This window comes from Entelurus aequoreus, linkage group LG02 (genome assembly GCF_033978785.1).
Source record: "Entelurus aequoreus isolate RoL-2023_Sb linkage group LG02, RoL_Eaeq_v1.1, whole genome shotgun sequence".
Classification (NCBI taxonomy): Eukaryota; Metazoa; Chordata; class Actinopteri; order Syngnathiformes; family Syngnathidae; genus Entelurus; species Entelurus aequoreus.
The window spans coordinates 15,474,545-15,492,229 of record NC_084732.1 but is presented as its reverse complement, the minus strand read 5'-3'; the positions used below and the strand labels follow the sequence as shown (position 1 = coordinate 15,492,229).

At 38.6% G+C, this 17,685-nt stretch overlaps 1 protein-coding gene across 4 annotated transcripts in view; it reads right to left on the bottom strand.

Moving 5' to 3' along the window:
• Positions 1–3,127, bottom strand: part of LOC133631050 (insulin-like growth factor 1 receptor) — a 135,439-nt gene extending 132,312 nt beyond the window's left edge. For all 4 annotated transcript variants that reach the window (XM_062023055.1, XM_062023064.1, XM_062023072.1 and 1 more), the window contains exon 1: positions 2,231–3,127. In XM_062023055.1, the coding sequence (XP_061879039.1) occupies positions 2,231–2,324 (94 nt within the window). In that variant the 5' untranslated portion in view covers positions 2,325–3,127. The remainder of the gene's footprint in view (positions 1–2,230) is intronic.
• Between the last annotated feature and the right edge of the window lie 14,558 nt (positions 3,128–17,685).

Sequence of the window (17,685 nt, the reverse complement as noted above, 5' to 3'; positions counted from 1 at the left end):
TGATCACCCCCTTGGAGGTGAGGAGAGCAGTGAGCAGCAGCGGGGGCCGCGCCCGGGAATCATTCTTTGGCGATTTAACCCCCAATTCCAACCCCTGATGCTGAGTGCCAAGCAGGGAGGTAACGGGTCCCATTTTTATAGTCTTTGGTATGACTCGGCCGGGGTTTGAACTCACGACCTACCGATCTCAGGGCGGACACTCTAACCACACAGGTCACTTCACCCAAAATGCAAGAATTTTTCAAACCTTTAAAACACAACATTAAAATCCAGGCATTTTCAATGTTTTTAAGCACCCTTACAAACCCAGGAGGGAGTGTTAGTATTTTACTTTGAGTACCGTATTTTTCGGAGTATAAGTCGCTCCGAAGTATATGTCGCACCGGCCGAAAACGCATAATAAAGAAGGAAAAAAACATATAAGTCGCACTGGAGTATAAGTCGCATTTTTGGGGGAAATTTATTTGATAAAACCCAAACACCAAGAATAGACATTTGAAAGGCAATTTAAAATAAATAAAGCATAGTGAACAACAGGCTGAATAAGTGTACGTTATATGAGGCATAAATAACCAACTGAGAATGTGCCTGGTATGTTAACGTAACATATTATGGTAAGAGTCATTCAAATAACTATAACATATAGAACATGCTATACGTTTACCAAACAATCTGTCACTCCTAATCGCTAAATCCCATGAAATCTTATACGTCTAGTCCAGTGGTTCTTAACCTTGTTTGAGGTACCGAACCCCACCAGTTTTATATGCGCATTCACCGAACCCTTATTTAGTGAAAAATAAAATGTTTTTTCAATTCAAGAAAAAGTTATATGTTTTTTTACTGGTGCACAAAATGAACTGTGCATGAACATCACCTTGTTCAAAGAACAAAACCAACACAGTGCATGAACTCACAACAAATTACACGCCTTACACACATTACCATGAATTGATTAACGTGGACCCCAACTTAAACAAGTTGAAAAACTTATTCGGGTGTTACCATTTAGCGGTCAATTGTACGGAATATGTACTGTACTGTGTAAACTGTACTGTTTCATATAATGTATTCTCTTCCTTTGCAATCTGCTAGTAAAAGTTTCAATCGATCAATCAAACAACCTGCAAATCAGATGGAAAATTAGAAGTAACATTTGTTTGGGGGTATCCATAATATGCCGATAGGGAGAAGTTTTTATTTACACGATAAGTCGGATGTGTCTTTACTTCCGTGGCGGAGGCTCCGCCAAACCCCCGAGGCCGACTCACCAAACCCCTAGAGCAGTGGTTCTCTACCTTTTTTCAGTGATGTACCCCCTGTGAACATTTTTTTAATTCAAATATATTAAATTAAATGTATTAAATTGTATAACAGTGCAAAATATTGCTCATTTGTTGTGGTCTTTCTTGAACTATTTGGAAAAAAAGATATAAAAATAACTAAAAACTTGTTGAAAAATAAACAAGGGATTCAATTATAAATAAAGATTTCTACACATAGAAGTAATCATCAACTTAAAGTGCCCTCTTTGGGGATTGTAATAGAGATCCATCTGGATTATGAACTTAATTCTAAACATTTCTTCACAAAAAAATAAATCTTTAACATCAATATTTATGGAACATGTCCACAAAAAATCTAGCTGTCAACACTAAATATTGCATTGTTGCATTTCTTTACACAGTTCTTTTTGACAGACATTTTTTTAAAAATCTCACGTACCCCTTGGCATACCTTTAAGTACCCCTAGGGGTACGCGTACCCCCATTTGAGAACCACTGCCCTAGAGTTTTATCGAACCCATGTTAAGACTGGTCTAGTCTCTTAGTGAATGAGCTAATTAACATTATTTGATATTTTTTGTTAATGTGTTAATAATTTCACACATAATTCGCTCCTGAGTATAAATCAAACTATGAAAAAAAACTGCGATTTATAGTCCGAAAAATACGGGATTTTTCTGTAATTTTTTTCATTTAAATTTTTTTTTTTTTTTTGGATTTATTTATTTATTTGGGGTGGGTGGGACAAAAAAGTGGTTGTTTTCTCCGTACCTGTATTATGATTTCCCTATAAAATGAATAAATATATATATATTTTTTTTTATTTTTTAAAGAGTATTTGTTCTTGTGTTGTGCAGCTAAAACCCAATTCGATGTGAATATTAAAACAAGGGACAGGAAGAAAAGGAGGCACGTCCATGTGGAGCAGCGGCAGCGTGACTTACTCTCTGCGGCGGCGGGCCGGAGGCAGCACGCCCCCGCCAGCATCAGACCCCAAAACAAGGTCAAGCGGCTCCTTCCTTCCATCGGAGCCCACATTCCTGGGGGAGTTAAATCCTCCCGACGCCTGTGAACAAACACGGCCGTGGTCCGTTGAAACAGGTTTTTTTGTCTCTCTCTCTCCCTTTGTTGGGGTAAAAAAAAAAAAGAAGAAGAAAAAAGATGCCTTTAAAAATGTTCGGCCAGCGCCTTGTAGCCGTTAGCTAATGAGGCTAATGGCTAGCACACACAAGCTAGCGCGGTTAGCTCGCCGAAAAGCCGCGCTTTTAACACCCAACCTCGGATAAAAATGTCCACATGCTCCACTCTTCACAAGCCCGGTGTAGACGAAGGCGCTGGAACCGTGCGGACTAATAAACAAGCGGCGGGGATTCCTCCGTAATCCGCATCTTCACGCTCCATGTCTGCATAACGTGCACGCTGCTGTGCGCTATTCCAAAAAAAAAAATAGTCCCGGGCGAACAACCGCACGAAAGTACTCCTAAATATTCACTGCTGACATTTTTTTGCGGGGGAAAAAAAAAAAAAGGAGAGTTTGTTTGAAGAATATTCAGAGCGTGCTTTTCAGACCGCAGCCTCCCTCGTCTCCGCTCATCGTGCACCGACTCACCGCCTCCTTGTTGTTGTTGTTGTGGCCGAAATGCATCGCCGATACAGCGGGGTTTCGGAAGCGAAATATCGTGGATGGAACACACTTCTTCGGATATATATATTGCAAGTGTCCGGACGAGCGAGACCGCGTTGACGGAAGCCAGACGAGATGAATCCACGGCGCAGGTAGGCGCACTGTCTCCTTCGCTCCGTCTGCAGTCTGCCTGTAAACACAACGCCGCTCGCGAAGATCGTCTCCCACCGAGACGACGCGTCACTCTTGTGCCCGAATGGGCGTCGCTTGTCTTCTTCCGACTGCAGTCCAGCCGCCACCACAATATTTATCACCTGCAGTGTCAAACTCAAGGCCCGGGGGGGGGGGGGGGGCAGATCCGCCGTGAACGCTTGAAAATAATATATGTATATATGTTTTTGATCAATTATGATTCCCAAGAATTTAGTTTCATATACCAGTGTTTTTCAAGCTTTTTTGAGCCAAGGCACATTTTTTTTTCATTGAAATAATCCGGAGGCACACCACCAGCAGAAAACATAAAAAAATGAAGCCAATATTGACAATATAAGTTGTTCCTGCAATGAGAAATACTTTCAACCTTATTGAAAATAAGATATTCTTCATCTCAGTATGTTAATAATGCATACTTGCCAACCTTGAGACCTCCAATATCGGGAGGTGGGGGGTGGGGGGGCGTGGTTATTTACAGCTAGAATTCACCAACTCGAGTATTTCATATATATATATATATATATATATATATATATATATATATATATATATATATATATATATATATATATATATATATATATATATGAAATACTTGACTTTCAGTGAATTCTAGCTATATATATATATTTTTTAATTTTATTTACATAAAATAAATACTTGAATTTCAGTGTTCCAGTGGCTATCCATTAGATGGCAGTATTGTCCTGTTTAACTTCATATATATATATATATATATATATATATATATATATATATATATATATATATATATATATATATATATATATATATATATATATATATATGTATGAAATACTTGACTTTCAGTGAATTCTAGCTATATATATATTTATTTTATTTACATGAAAGAAATACTCGAATTTCAGTGTTCCAGTGGCTATCCATTAGATGGCAGTATTGTCCTGTTCAACTTCTCCGTTCATGATGAGTATATCATTTCGGCCACCGTGTTCAATGGAGAAGTCTGTTCTACATATTTACAGGCAACATACACCTTCCCCTTCGAACGTCTCCTTGTTGTGTGCGCAGTTGTGCACTCTACTCTCTAAAAGCCCTAGATGTTATGACGTCATTGGGCAGGCAAGCTGTTTGTATTGTGGGAAAGCGGACGTGAGAACAGGCTGTCCCCACTCAGTCTCAGGTTTCGCATTGAGCTGGAGGGGGCGTGGCCTCCAGCTCCGGCTGAATACCGGGAGTTTGTCGGGAGAACATCTCTGCCGGAAGGTTGTCGGGAGAGGCGCTGAATACCGGGATTCTCCCGCTAAAAACGGGAGGGTTGGCAAGTATTTAATAATTACTGAATTAATTAATTACATATTACAAAACTGTTGTGTATACTAATTCACAGATGTTATTTTACTATATAAAAAGGTCAGTAAATGATTCTGTAACGTATTATTTTCGGGTCTCCCTATGTCAATCAATCAATCAATCAATGTTTATTTATATAGCCCTAAATCACAAGTGTCTCAAAGGGCTGTACAAGCCACAACGACATCCTCGGTACAGAGCCCACATACGGGCAAGGAAAAACTCACCCCAGTGGGACGTCGGTGAATGACTATGAGAAACCTTGGAGAGGACCGCATATGTGGGTAACCCCCCCCCCCCCCCCCCTCCCTCTAGGGGAGACCGAAAGCAATGGATGTCAGACCCACTCGACATCCATTGCTTTCGGTCTCCCCTAGAGGGGGGGGGGGGTTACCCACATATGCGGTCCTCTCCAAGGTTTCTCATAGTAATTCACATTGACGTCCCACTGGGGTGAGTTTTTCCTTGCCCGTATGTGGGCTCTGTACCGAGGCTGTCGTTGTGGCTTGTACAGCCCTTTGAGACACTTGTGATTTAGGGCTATATAAATAAACATTGATTGATTGATGATTCTATATATTTGTAAACGCTCTGAAGTGGGAAAGGGGTAGGATTAAATAAGCTTTGCTTCTTCCTACTCCTTTTCGGACATTATGTAAAGTGAAATTATATGAAATTAGTGGGACAAAACGGCGTTCTCCAAATACTCTCATCAGTGAAGCACAAACACAAACATACTAAACAGTGGGCTTTCTAACAATTAGGAAGGTTTGTGTCGTGTTTTTCATCCTACAGAAACCATATTACAACAAAAAACATATTGTTCACCCCATTATTTTTCCATTTCCATACATTTTTTAAAAAGCTCCATGGAGCCACCAGGGCGCGGCTAAAGAGCCGTATGTGGCTCTAGAGCCACGGCTTGCTGACCCTCAGCTTAACCTATGGTTCCAAAGGAAATCACCCATTAAAATGTACACTGTAAAATTTTACGGTAAAATTATGTAGAATGAGCTGCTAGTTTTTTACTGTAAAATGTACGGTTGTTGTTTTTACGGTGTATTACTGCACATGGAAAAAAACAGTATCACGTTTTTTTTAAAGGTAAACAACTGGCAGCTCAGTTGCCGGAATTTCCCAAAAAAGTGGTACTGTTTTTCCGTTTAAAGTAACATGTTGGGGGGAAAAACACAGTAAAATTTTACAGTTTAATTCTATGCAACTAAGCTGACAGTTTTTTATGTAAAAAAAAAACCAGTGCAACTGTTTTATCATTTACCGTAATATATTGTGGAAAAAACAATGTATATTTTGCAGTAAAATTCTGGTGAAGGAGTTGCCAGTTTTTATTTTATTGATAAATGATAAATGCAATATTTTTTGTGATTAATTGCATGAGTTAACTTGTTTTTGACAGCCCAATTCTTTTGTAGAGTCAAAATAAAATTGTTTCATTATTATTTCTTCATTATAAATATATTTGCTTATTTATTTATACGTCTTTTTTATTTTATTATTTTACCTTTTTAATGTTTTTTTATTCATTTATTTTTTAAATATTATTTAAATTTGTATTTTTATTGTACTAAATATGTGCAAATGTGTACAAGTATGACAAATAAAACTTGAATCCTTTATTGACGGCATTTGGATCGCACGGATGCTACGACGAGATCCTGGGGCGACATTGTTGTGCCGTACATCCACGACCATCTTCTCATGTCGTGGCATGACAATGCACGGCCCCACGTTGCACAACTCTGTACACAATACATTATAATATAATATATAATAATACATACACATTCAATACATACATACACAAAACATTCTGGCGTGGCCAGCATACTTGCCATCAACATGTTGAGCATGTTGTGTATGTGGTGGGTACAACCCTTGTACAAAAAAAAAGGCACAATTGATGTGTGTTTTTTATTGTGGCCTTAATCAATGTGTCTAATCAGCATCCTGGTATGCTGCACCTGTAAGGTGGATGAAGGAAAAGTGTTCACTGATTTATTTTTTCACACATTGATTTAGGCGGCCCACCATGAATACATTTAGCCCACCACAAATAGATTTGAAACAACCTGCGAATAATTCTCTGTTCATGCAAAGACTCTTATTTTGAAACCTTTTGCTTTGAAAGTGTCACCTTATTAAATGAAGTATTCTATTCTATTCTATTCCGCTTGGAGGGTTTCCTCATGTTCCGATCGCCACGTTCTATCTGCAAAAGGACACATATTGAACAATTAGACCGAGACCGTGTCTGTACAAAATACACATTAAAGATGTACAATAACAAAGACAAAAGTGATCATTCTAACTACACCAAAGCGTGTTGTACCTCCAACCATGGCAGTTAAATAACTTCTTTGTTTTGTCATTTCTGAACACAAGGCGTCCAAAATGTTTCCACTGATGGCTTCACATTGAAAAATTCAAGCATGCAGAAGCCATTTTGATATTTTTAATTTTCAAAACCAATACAATATATATTTTACGTTTAGGGCTCCCTCAAGCCATAATTTTTTTTACAAATAATCATACATTATTAGGGCCCTGTTGAAATTGCAAAATTGTGTTTGGACACCTTTTTGAGGCCCTAATCATGCATGAAAAGTCCATACATTGTAGTTGCGTCGGGTATGGGTAAAAAATGAATACTTCCGAGTCTCGAAAATTATATTTAAAAATTAGCTCACTAACGCCACCTTTAATGTTCGAAAAAACATCAGCCCCCTCCTACGAAAATCGCAGGAGACGTCCACCATGACGGGCCGCACATAAAAGTCTCAGGAACCCATACCTGCACCATAATAAACGCAATATATTACCCCCCCAAAACTTCAAAAATCTATATTTTATGTGAAGTAATTGGAGCCTTGAATAGGTCAATAAATCACCTCTGTGTCGTTGTGGCTTGTGCAGACCTTTGAGACACTTGTGATTTAGGGCTATATAAATAAACATTGATTGATTGATTGTTTGATAACAACATTGATTTTGATTCATTATTATTTTTTGAGCAATGACATTTTTTTTTCTTAAATCACACAAAAATTATTCGGGATCCAAAAGGGCCCCATTCATTAAAGTGTTAATAATAAGTCATGCATTTATTTTTTTTAAACTTTCAATGCTTGAATCTCTAGATCATGGGTGTCAAACTCTGGCCCGCAGGCCAAATTTGGCCCGCCAATCCTCCCGGGAGTCTTCCAAACACCAGCCAGCCGAGTGCTGGCCCAGTCACATAATACGTGCGGCTTCTGCACGCACACACATTAGAATGCAACGCATACTTCATCAACAGCGATACAGGTTACACTGAGGGTAGCCGAATAAAAAACTTTAACACTGTTAGAAATATATGCCACACTGTGAATCAACACCAAACCAGAACCCTTTGCAGCACTAACTCTTCCGGGACGCTACAAGGTGTGTGTGTGTGGGGGAGAAGTTTGGTGGTAGCGGGGGTGTACTTTGTAGCGTCCCGGAAGAGTTAGTGCTCCAAAGGATTCTGGGTATTTGTTCTGTTGTGTTTATGTTGTGTTACGGTGCGGATGTTCTCCCGAAATGTGTTTGTCATTCTTGTTTGGTGTGGATTCACATTGTGGCGTATATTTCTAACAGTGTTAAAGTTTTTAATATTGGCACCCTCAGTGTGACCTGTATCGCTGTTGATTAAGTATGCGTTGCATTCGCTCGTGTGTGCGTACAGAAGCCGCACATATCTTGTGACTGGGTCGGAACGATGTTAGAATGGATGAAAAGCGGACGTGACGATAGCTCGTAGAGTATGTTAAAGGTTAATTTGTTCAACCTTGGCCTGCGGCTTTGTTCAGTTTTAAATTTTGGCCCACTCTGTATTTGAGTTTGACACCCCTGCTCTAGATGAACTTCATATCTATCTATTATAATTTTGTATTATTTTATCATGTTTTTTTGTTTGTTTGTTTGTTTGTTTTATAACAATAATAATAATAATAATACCTGGGATTTATATAGCGCTTTTCTAAGTACCCAAAGTCGCTTTACATGTTAAAAACCCATCATTCATTTACACCTGGTGGTTTTATGCCCCTTTTGACAAAGAAAACATTGTTTTTTATATGGCAAACGCACAAAATATGCAATATTTTCCCAAGTAATATTTTTAAGTGCAATATTTGATGTGAAGTAATTGGAGCCTTGAATAGGTCAATAATTCATAACAACATTGATTTTGATTCATTATAATTTTTTTGGCGAAAACAGTTTTTAAAAAATCCCACCAAAATGTTGGGGGATCTAAAAAGGCCCCACTCATAAAAGCGTAAATAATAAATCGTACATCTTGTTTTACTTTCAACATTCAAGTCTCTAGATCAACTTTAGATATATCCTTCAATTATAACTTTTTATAATTTTTTATGGTTTTTTGTTTGTTTGTTTTATGCCCTTTTTGATAAAGAAAACATTGGTTGTTTTTTTATAGCAAAAACACAAAATGTACAATATTTTCCCCAGAAATATTTCTAAGTGGAATATGCGATTTAAAATAATTGGAGCCTTGAACAAGTCAATATATGTTAGGCCTGAGATGTTCTTGTGTTTCCTTATTTTCTGTACTTGTTTCCTGTCCAGCGCTCTTATTTCGGTACACTTCCTGTCTGGTTTCACTACTCTGGCCTGTACACCTTTCCCTCATTGGTCGTTCCGTGTGATAGCATCTGTTGCTCTCACGCAAGCACTCAGACAGTTTAGCACAATGACACAATGAGTTGGAATAATAGAAATAAGTGTTTTCCTTGAATTGTAACTACAAGTTACTGTAACTTTCTTTATACACTTCTGAAGTGAAGTTAGTGTAGGGATTTAGATATTGAATTCACTTAGATGCTTCATCTAATTACAAATATGGTACTGCATCAAAAAGCGACATTAGTGTGTGAAGGATATCACCACATGAGTTCATGTACACTTCAGAAAACCACTGTCAGTAACTACAGTTTGTCGCTACATCTGTAAGTGCAAGTTAAAACTCTACTGTGCAAAGCGAAAGCCGTTTATCAACAACACCCAGAAACGCCGCCGGCTTCGCTGAGCCTGAGCTCATCTAAGATGGACTGATGCAAAGTGGAAAAGTGTTCTGTGGTCTGACGAGTCCACATTTCAAATTGTTTTTGGAAACTGTGGACGTTGTGTCCTCTGGAACAAAGAGGAAAATAACCATTCGGATTGTTCTAGGCGCAAAGTTGAAAAGCCAGCATCTGTGATGGTATGGGGGTGTATTAGTGCCCAAGGCATGGGTAACTTACACATCTGTGAAGGCACCATTAATGCTGAAAGGTACATACAGGTTTTGGAGCAACATATGTTGCCATCCGAGCAACGTTATCATGGACGCCCCTGCTTATTTCAGCAAGACAATGCCAAGCCACGTGTTACAACAGCGTGGCTTCATAGTAAAAGAGTGCGGGTACTAGACTGGCCTGCCTGTAGTCCAGACATGTCTCCCATTGAAAATGTGTGGTGTATTATGAAGCCTAAAATATGACATCGGAGACCCCGGACTGTTGAACAACTTAAGCTGTACATCAAGCAAGAATGAGAAAGAATTCCACCTGAAAAGCTTCAAAAATGTGTCTCCTCAGTTCCCAAACGTTTGCTGAATGTTGTTAAAAGGAAAGGCCATGTAACACAGTGGTAAAAATGCCCCTGTGCCAACTTTTTTTGCATTGTGTTGCTGCCAATAAATTCTAAATTAATGATTACTTGCAAAAAAAAATTAAGTTTCTCAGTTTGAACATTAAATATCTTGTCTTTGCAGTCTATTCAATTGAATATAAGTTGAAAAGCATTTGCAAATCATTGTTTTCTATTTTTATTTACCATTTACACAATGTGGCAACTTCACTGGTTTTGTATATATATATATATATATATATATATATATATATATATATATATATATATATATATATATATATATATATATATATATATATATATATATGTATATATATATATATATATATATATATATATATATATATATATATATATATATACATATATATATATATATATATATATATATATATATATATATATATATATATATATATATATATATATATATATATATATATATATATATATATATATATATATATATATATATATATATATATATATATGTGTGTAGTACTTGGAGAGCCACTGGTCTAGATCAACTTCAGCTCAATCCATCGATTAAATGTTTTTATTACTGTTTTTTTTGTTAAGTTTTGTTTGTTTTATGCCATTTTTATCTAGGAAAACTTATTTTTTTATATGGCAAACATTCAAAATATGATTTTTATTTTTTTTTTCCCATCCAAAAATATCTCAATATGAAATATTTAATGTGACGTAAACGGAGCCTTAAATAGGTCGATAATTCATAACAACAATTATTTTTATTCATTATTATTGTGTGCTCTTCTATTCCACTTATTTATGTTTCTTAATATATTTTTAGAATGTGCTGTAAAAAAGAAAAAAATAGCTGCAGGCTGCAAATGGCCCCGGGGCCACACTTTGGACACCATTGTTTTTCAATTCAAATGAACTATCTGGAATGTTCCATTACGGCACTGACGACCTCTACTTGTGTAAGACTCTCTGTCTTAATTTGATTTTTTATTTCTATTGTCATTGCTTATACAAAGCAGCGACAATCGGTTACCATAGTAACCGCTAACATGACAAGAAAGACAATTAAACATAATCAAAAAAAATGAAACAGCAGCTAAAAGGCCTACAAAGACGCTCTCGGTCACCAAAATACCAGCCGAGTGAGACATCGCCTCCCTGCTCCCCTCTCTGCTCTCTGCTCCATGCGCGGTGTGATGGAAACCCAGGGCGCTGATCCAGAATCAGGCTTGTTTTGCAGCCCTCAAAAACAACACGCCGCTCCTGCAGTCAAATTGGAGGCATTAAAAAAGGTCGTAAAATGAAGGGTTACGTAATGCGCAATAACAAATATGAAGAGCTTTTTATTCAAAGGGTGGGAATTCTACAAATGCAAGATGCTTAGCGAGGCAAAACATTCTTGCATTTTTTTTGTATTATTTTTTTTTTTTTGCACGTCAACAACATTGGTGACGTTTGTGGGAGCGCACAGATTCATCTTTTATTGCTCTCCAGAAACGTGCTGCGCGATATAGGGCAAATAGGGCTCCTTCCTATGTAGTACACGTATTGTGTGTGCGTGCGTGTTTTGTGTGGAAAAATCAGCAGGAAAAAACTCTCATGGCTTGATTTTAGATGAGGCACGATGAAGGCTCACACTGCTTACACGACAGGTGTCCAAACAGCGGCCCGCGTTGGACTGCAGGAGTTCTATAAACAATAACTGGGAGCGATGTATTCATTTCAAATACTTAAGTGCCAGGGGTCTGTTGTCTGCCGATTTGTCGTCATCTAGTGGCTGACAACGGTACTTCAACCATTAATCATACTTGCTTGAATAAACAGCAAAGTATTTAGTTCAGGGGTGTCAAACTCATTTGGAGAAAAATCTACTCTCAAGTGGGCCGGATTGGTGGGATCACGGCACGATAACTTAAAAATAAAGACAACTTCAGATTGTTTTCTTTGTTTAAAAATAGAACAAGCACATTTAGAAAATGTATAAATCATAATGTTGTTTATTTTTGGGGTTTTTACACTTACATGTTGCGGTTAATAGTATTCTATCTGTATTTGTCGTTATTTATACTTTCTGAATAAATTATGTGATAATGTTCATCAGTCAACTCATTGGTGTTCATTTTCAATCTATCAAGATAAAAAATTATATAAAAATAAAATTACAGGATGTTATTTATTAGGGGTGGGGGGAAAATCGATTCGAATTCGAATCGCGATTCTGACGTTGTGCGATTCAGAATCGATTCTCATTTTTAAAAAAATCGATTTTTTTATTTTTTATTAATTTTTTTAAATTTTTTTAATTTAAAAAAAAATTTTTTTTTAATTAATCAATCCAACAAAACAATACACAGCAATACCATAACAAAGCAATCCCTCATTGACATTATCATTAGACATTAAAATAAAAAAGAACAATAGTGTCAGAGTGGCTTACACTTGCATCGCATCTCATAAACTTGACAACACACTGTGTCCAATATTTTCACAAAGATAAAATAAGTCATATTTTTGGTTCATTTAATAGTTAAAACAAATGTACATCATTGCAAACAGTTGATAAAACATTGTCCTTTACAATTATAAAAGCTTTTTACAAAAATCTACTACTCTGCTTGCATGTCAGCAGACTGGGGTAGATCCTGCTGAAATCCTATGTATTGAATGAATAGAGAATCCTTTTGAATCTTGGCAAAAATCTTACCCACACGATTATCAAATCAATCAATGTCAATCAATCAATGTTTATTTATATAGCCCTAAATCACAAGTGTCTCAAAGGGCTGTACAAGCCACAACGACATCCTCGGTACAGAGCCCACATACGGGCAAGGAAAAACTCACCCCAGTGGGACGTCGGTGAATGACTATGAGAAACCTTGGAGAGGACCGCATATGTGGGTAACCCCCCCCCCTCTAGGGGAGACCGAAAGCAATGGATGTCGAGTGGGTCTGACATAACATTGTGAAAGTCCAGTCCACAGTGGATCCAACACATCAGCGGGAGTCCAGTCCACAGCGGGGCCAACAGGAAACCATCCCGAGCGGAGACGGGTCAGCAGCGCAGAGATGTCCCCAACGGATGCACAGGCTAGTGGTCCACCCGGGGTCCCGACTCTGGACAGCCAGCACTTCATCCATGGCCACCGGACCTATGCAACTCCCCCTCGCAAGGGACAGGGGAGAAGAGGAGAGAAGAAAAGAAACGGCAGATCAACTGGTCTAAAAAAAGGGGGGTCTATTTAAAGGCTAGATTATACAAATGAGTTTTAAGATGGGACTTAAATGCTTCTACTGAGGTAGCATCTCTAACTGTTACCGGGAGGGCATTCCAGAGTACTGGAGCCCGAATAGAAAACGCTCTATAGCCCGCAGACTTTTTTTTGGGCTCTGGGAATGACTAATAAGCCGGAGTTCTTTGAACGCAGATTTCTTGTCGGGACATATGGTACAATACAATCGGCGAGATAGGCTGGAGCTAAACCGTGTAATATTTTATACGTAAGTAGTAAAACCTTAAAGTCGCATCTTAAGTGCACAGGAAGCCAGTGCAAGTGAGCCAGTATAGGCGTAATATGATCAAACTTTCTTGTTTTTGTCAAAAGCCTTGCAGCCGCATTTTGTACCAACTGTAATCTTTTAATGCTAGACATAGGGAGGCCCGAAAATAATACGTTACAGTAATCGAAATGAGACGTAACGAACGCATGAATAATGATCTCAGCGTCGCTAGTGGACAAGATGGAACAAATTTTAGCGATATTACGGAGATGAAAGAAGGCCGTTTTAGTAACACTCTTAATGTGTGACTCAAACGAGAGAGTTGGGTCGAAGATAATACCCAGATTCTTTACCGAGTCGCCTTGTGTAATTGTTTGGTTGTCAAATGTTAAGGTGGTATTATTAAATAGATGTCGGTGTTGAGCAGGACCGATAATCAGCATTTCCGTTTTCTTAGCGTTGAGTTGCAAAAAGTTAGCGGACATCCATTGTTTAATTTCATTAAGACACGCCTCCAGCTGACTACAATCCGGCGTGTTGGTCAGCTTTAGGGGCATGTAGAGTTGAGTGTCATCAGCATAACAATAAAAATGTAATAGGAAAATTAATTCATACTGACCAAACTGGCTTCATGGAAGGTCAACAATCTTCAGACGATACAAGGAAATTGTTTAATGTTATTTACTATCCTAGAAGTCTCCCTTATCCCACAGCAGTATGTAGTGTTGATGCGGAGAAGGCATTCAACCGCATAAACTGGTCATTTATGTTTTGCACATTACGTAAATTTGGATTTGGAGATAATTTTATACAATGGATTAAGATGCTTTATACAAGGCCCATGGCATCAGTCAAAACCAATAATCATATTTCAGAACCTTTTTTGTTAAAAAGAGGAGTAAAACAGGGATGTCCTGCATCTGGATTATTATTTAATTTGGTTATTGAACCCTTAGCTGCAAAAATAAGAAGTGAAAATAATATTCATGGTATAAATATTGGCTCTCAGTATAATAAGCTATCGATGTATTGTGACGACATAATTTTTTTTTACCTGTCACATGTTAACTCCTGTCTTCTTTATATCAATAATGTCATCACTGAATATGGCTGTTTATCAGGGTATAAAGTTAATTGGGACAAATGTGACATATTACCACTTAATAAACACTGCAAGAAATTACAAGTTCAGAACTGCAAAATTAAATTGTATTGCATTATTATGGTATTGTTGTGTATTGTTTTCCAAAAAAAAAAAAAAAAAATCGTTTTTGAATTGAGAATCGTTTTGAATTAAAAAAAAAAATCGATTTTGAATCGAATCGTGACCCCTAGAATCGATTTTGAATCGAATCGTGGGACACCCAAAGATTCCCAGCCCTATTATTTATGTAGTTTGCTCATTTTCCTCGACTGGTGCACTAACATGCGGTTTATTTTTTTTAACATATGTAGTATAATCTAAAAAGATTCAAAGAACTGCTGTTGCGACATCTGGTGGACACATTTAAAACAGCAGTTTCTTTCATTCAAAAATTTCGGCTCATTTGTATACTTGGCAAACTCATCCTGCGGGCCGGATAAAACCGGATCATGCCCGCGGGTCGTACGGGGTCGGCAACCCGTGGCTCTCCTCTCTTTAGCGCCGCCCTAGTGGCTCCCTGGAGCTTTTTTCAAAAATGTATGAAAATGGAAAAGATGATGGAAAAAATAAAATGTTTGTTTTAATATTGTTTCTGTAAGAGAGCAAACTTGACACACACCTTCCTAATTGTTAGAAATCCCACTGTTTACATTAAACATACTTCACTGAGGAGGATTTGGCGAGCGCCGTTTTGTCCTACTAATTTCGGCGGTCCTTGAACGCACCGTAGTTTGTTTACATGTTAAAGTTTCCCCGACTCTGCCACAGAAAGACGTGCTCCATCCATTCATCCATCCATCCATTTTATACCGCTTGTCCCTATTGGGGTCGCGGGCGGTGCTGGAACATTCGGGCGGAAGGCGGGGTACACCCTGGACAAGTCGCCACCTCATCACATGGCCAACACAGATAGACAGACAACATTCCCACTCACATTCACACCCTAGGGACCATTTAGTGTTGCCAATCAACCTATCCCCAGGTGCATGTCATTGGAGGTGGGAGGAAGCCGGAGTACCCGGAGGGAACCCACGCAGCCACGAGGAGAACATGCAAACTCAACACAAAAAGATCCCGAGCCCAGGATCGAACTCAGGACCTTCTTATTGTGGGACACACGCACTAACCCCTGTTCCACCGTGCTGCCCAGAGAGACGTGTTTTATGACATTAATAAAGTTGTTTGAATTTGAATTCCTTCTTTGTCTCATTTTGTCCAACAAACGTTTTATGCTGTGCGTGAATGCACAAAGGTGAGCTTCCTTGCCCTTATGTGGTCTCTGTACCGCGGATGTCGTTGTGGCTTGTGCAGCCCTTTGAGACATTTGTGATTTAGGGCTATATAAATAAACATTGATTGATTGATTGATGACCAAGGGTGACGGCTGTTTACGACCCCCCTCTCCCCTTAGAAACAGCTGTTGCCATGTAATCAGGGAAAGTTCAAATAAAAGAGGAGGCGTGCAACCTTTCGTCAGAGCGTGGTGGAAGACTGTGCAGAGAGTACAGCCCAGACGTTTCTCCTCAATGAGCTAAATTGAATTCTGTCTCTGTTTGATTCCTTGCTTCTTGTCTGTTTAATAGACGTCATCGGTGTTTGAACCTGACACAACCTGCCCATTGAACATGGTGGATATTGTAAAAAAAAAACATCAAATCAACATAAAAAAATCAAATCTACAACCATTACAAGGGATCAGGGCTGTCTGGATACCAATATTTTGGTACCGGTACCAAAATAGCAACTTGCGTGGAAAAATTGTGACGACATGGGAGTTTGCATGATGTCATGTAAATGTATGCAATTTAATCAGTCAATCATCAATTAAAGTTTATTTATATAGCCCTAAATCACAAGCGTCTCAAAGGGCTGCACAAGCCACAACTGATTGATTGATTTTAATTGATTGAAACTTTTATTAGTAGATTGCACAGTACAGTACATATTGCGTACAATTGACCACTAAATGGTAACATCCGAATACGTTTTTCAACTCGGGGTCCACGTTAATCAATTCATGGTAACGACATCAGTTTCCACATCAGGGCAAGAAAAAACTCAACCCAATGGGATACAATGAAAAACCTTGGAGGGGACTGCAGATGTGGGGACCCCCACCTGAGCGACCGGTGCAATGGACGTCGAGTGGATCTAGATAATAGTGTGAGAGTCCAGTCCATAGTGGGGGCCAGCAGAAAATCATCATGAGTGGAGACAAGTCAGCATCGCAGAGACGTCCCCAACTGATGCACATATGAGTGGTCCACCCCGGGTTCCGACTTTGAACAGCTAGCAAATCATCTGTGGTCACCTAATAACCACTCCACACATGAGAGGGGGGCAAAGCAGAAAAGAGACGGCAGATCAACTGGTCTAAAGGGGGGGTCTATTTAAAGGCTAGGTATACAAATGAGTTGTAAGATATGAGGATTATGATAACATACCAACATGCTAACAGATAGCAATGCTACCAAGTGGAAGTCATTTTGCTTTGCACAAAAAGCCAAAGAAAAAACAAAAAGTGCAGGTAATTATTTTTTATTTTTTTTGGCATTTTTTTCCCAAACAAAGTCCAGTTGGGATTAGGGTTGGGTATCGAGTATCGAGTATCGATTGGAACCGGGACTAACTTTCCGATTCTCCCGGAATCGTTCAAAAGTTTAAATTTCGATTCCTAGTTTCGATACACAGTCCGCCGACCGGAAAAAAATATGTCCGCCGACCGGAAGAAGAAGCCACTGAACACCAACGAAGAAGCGCCCACCGCCGGAAGTGTTAGCATAGCCGAGCGAGTCAGTCAAGCTCAAGCATGGATAGCGGGCGTCGGCGGTCGAAAGTGTGGCTTTACTTTACAAAAAAAAATGAAATAACCGCGAAATAACAGAGCTCCATGTCCATCA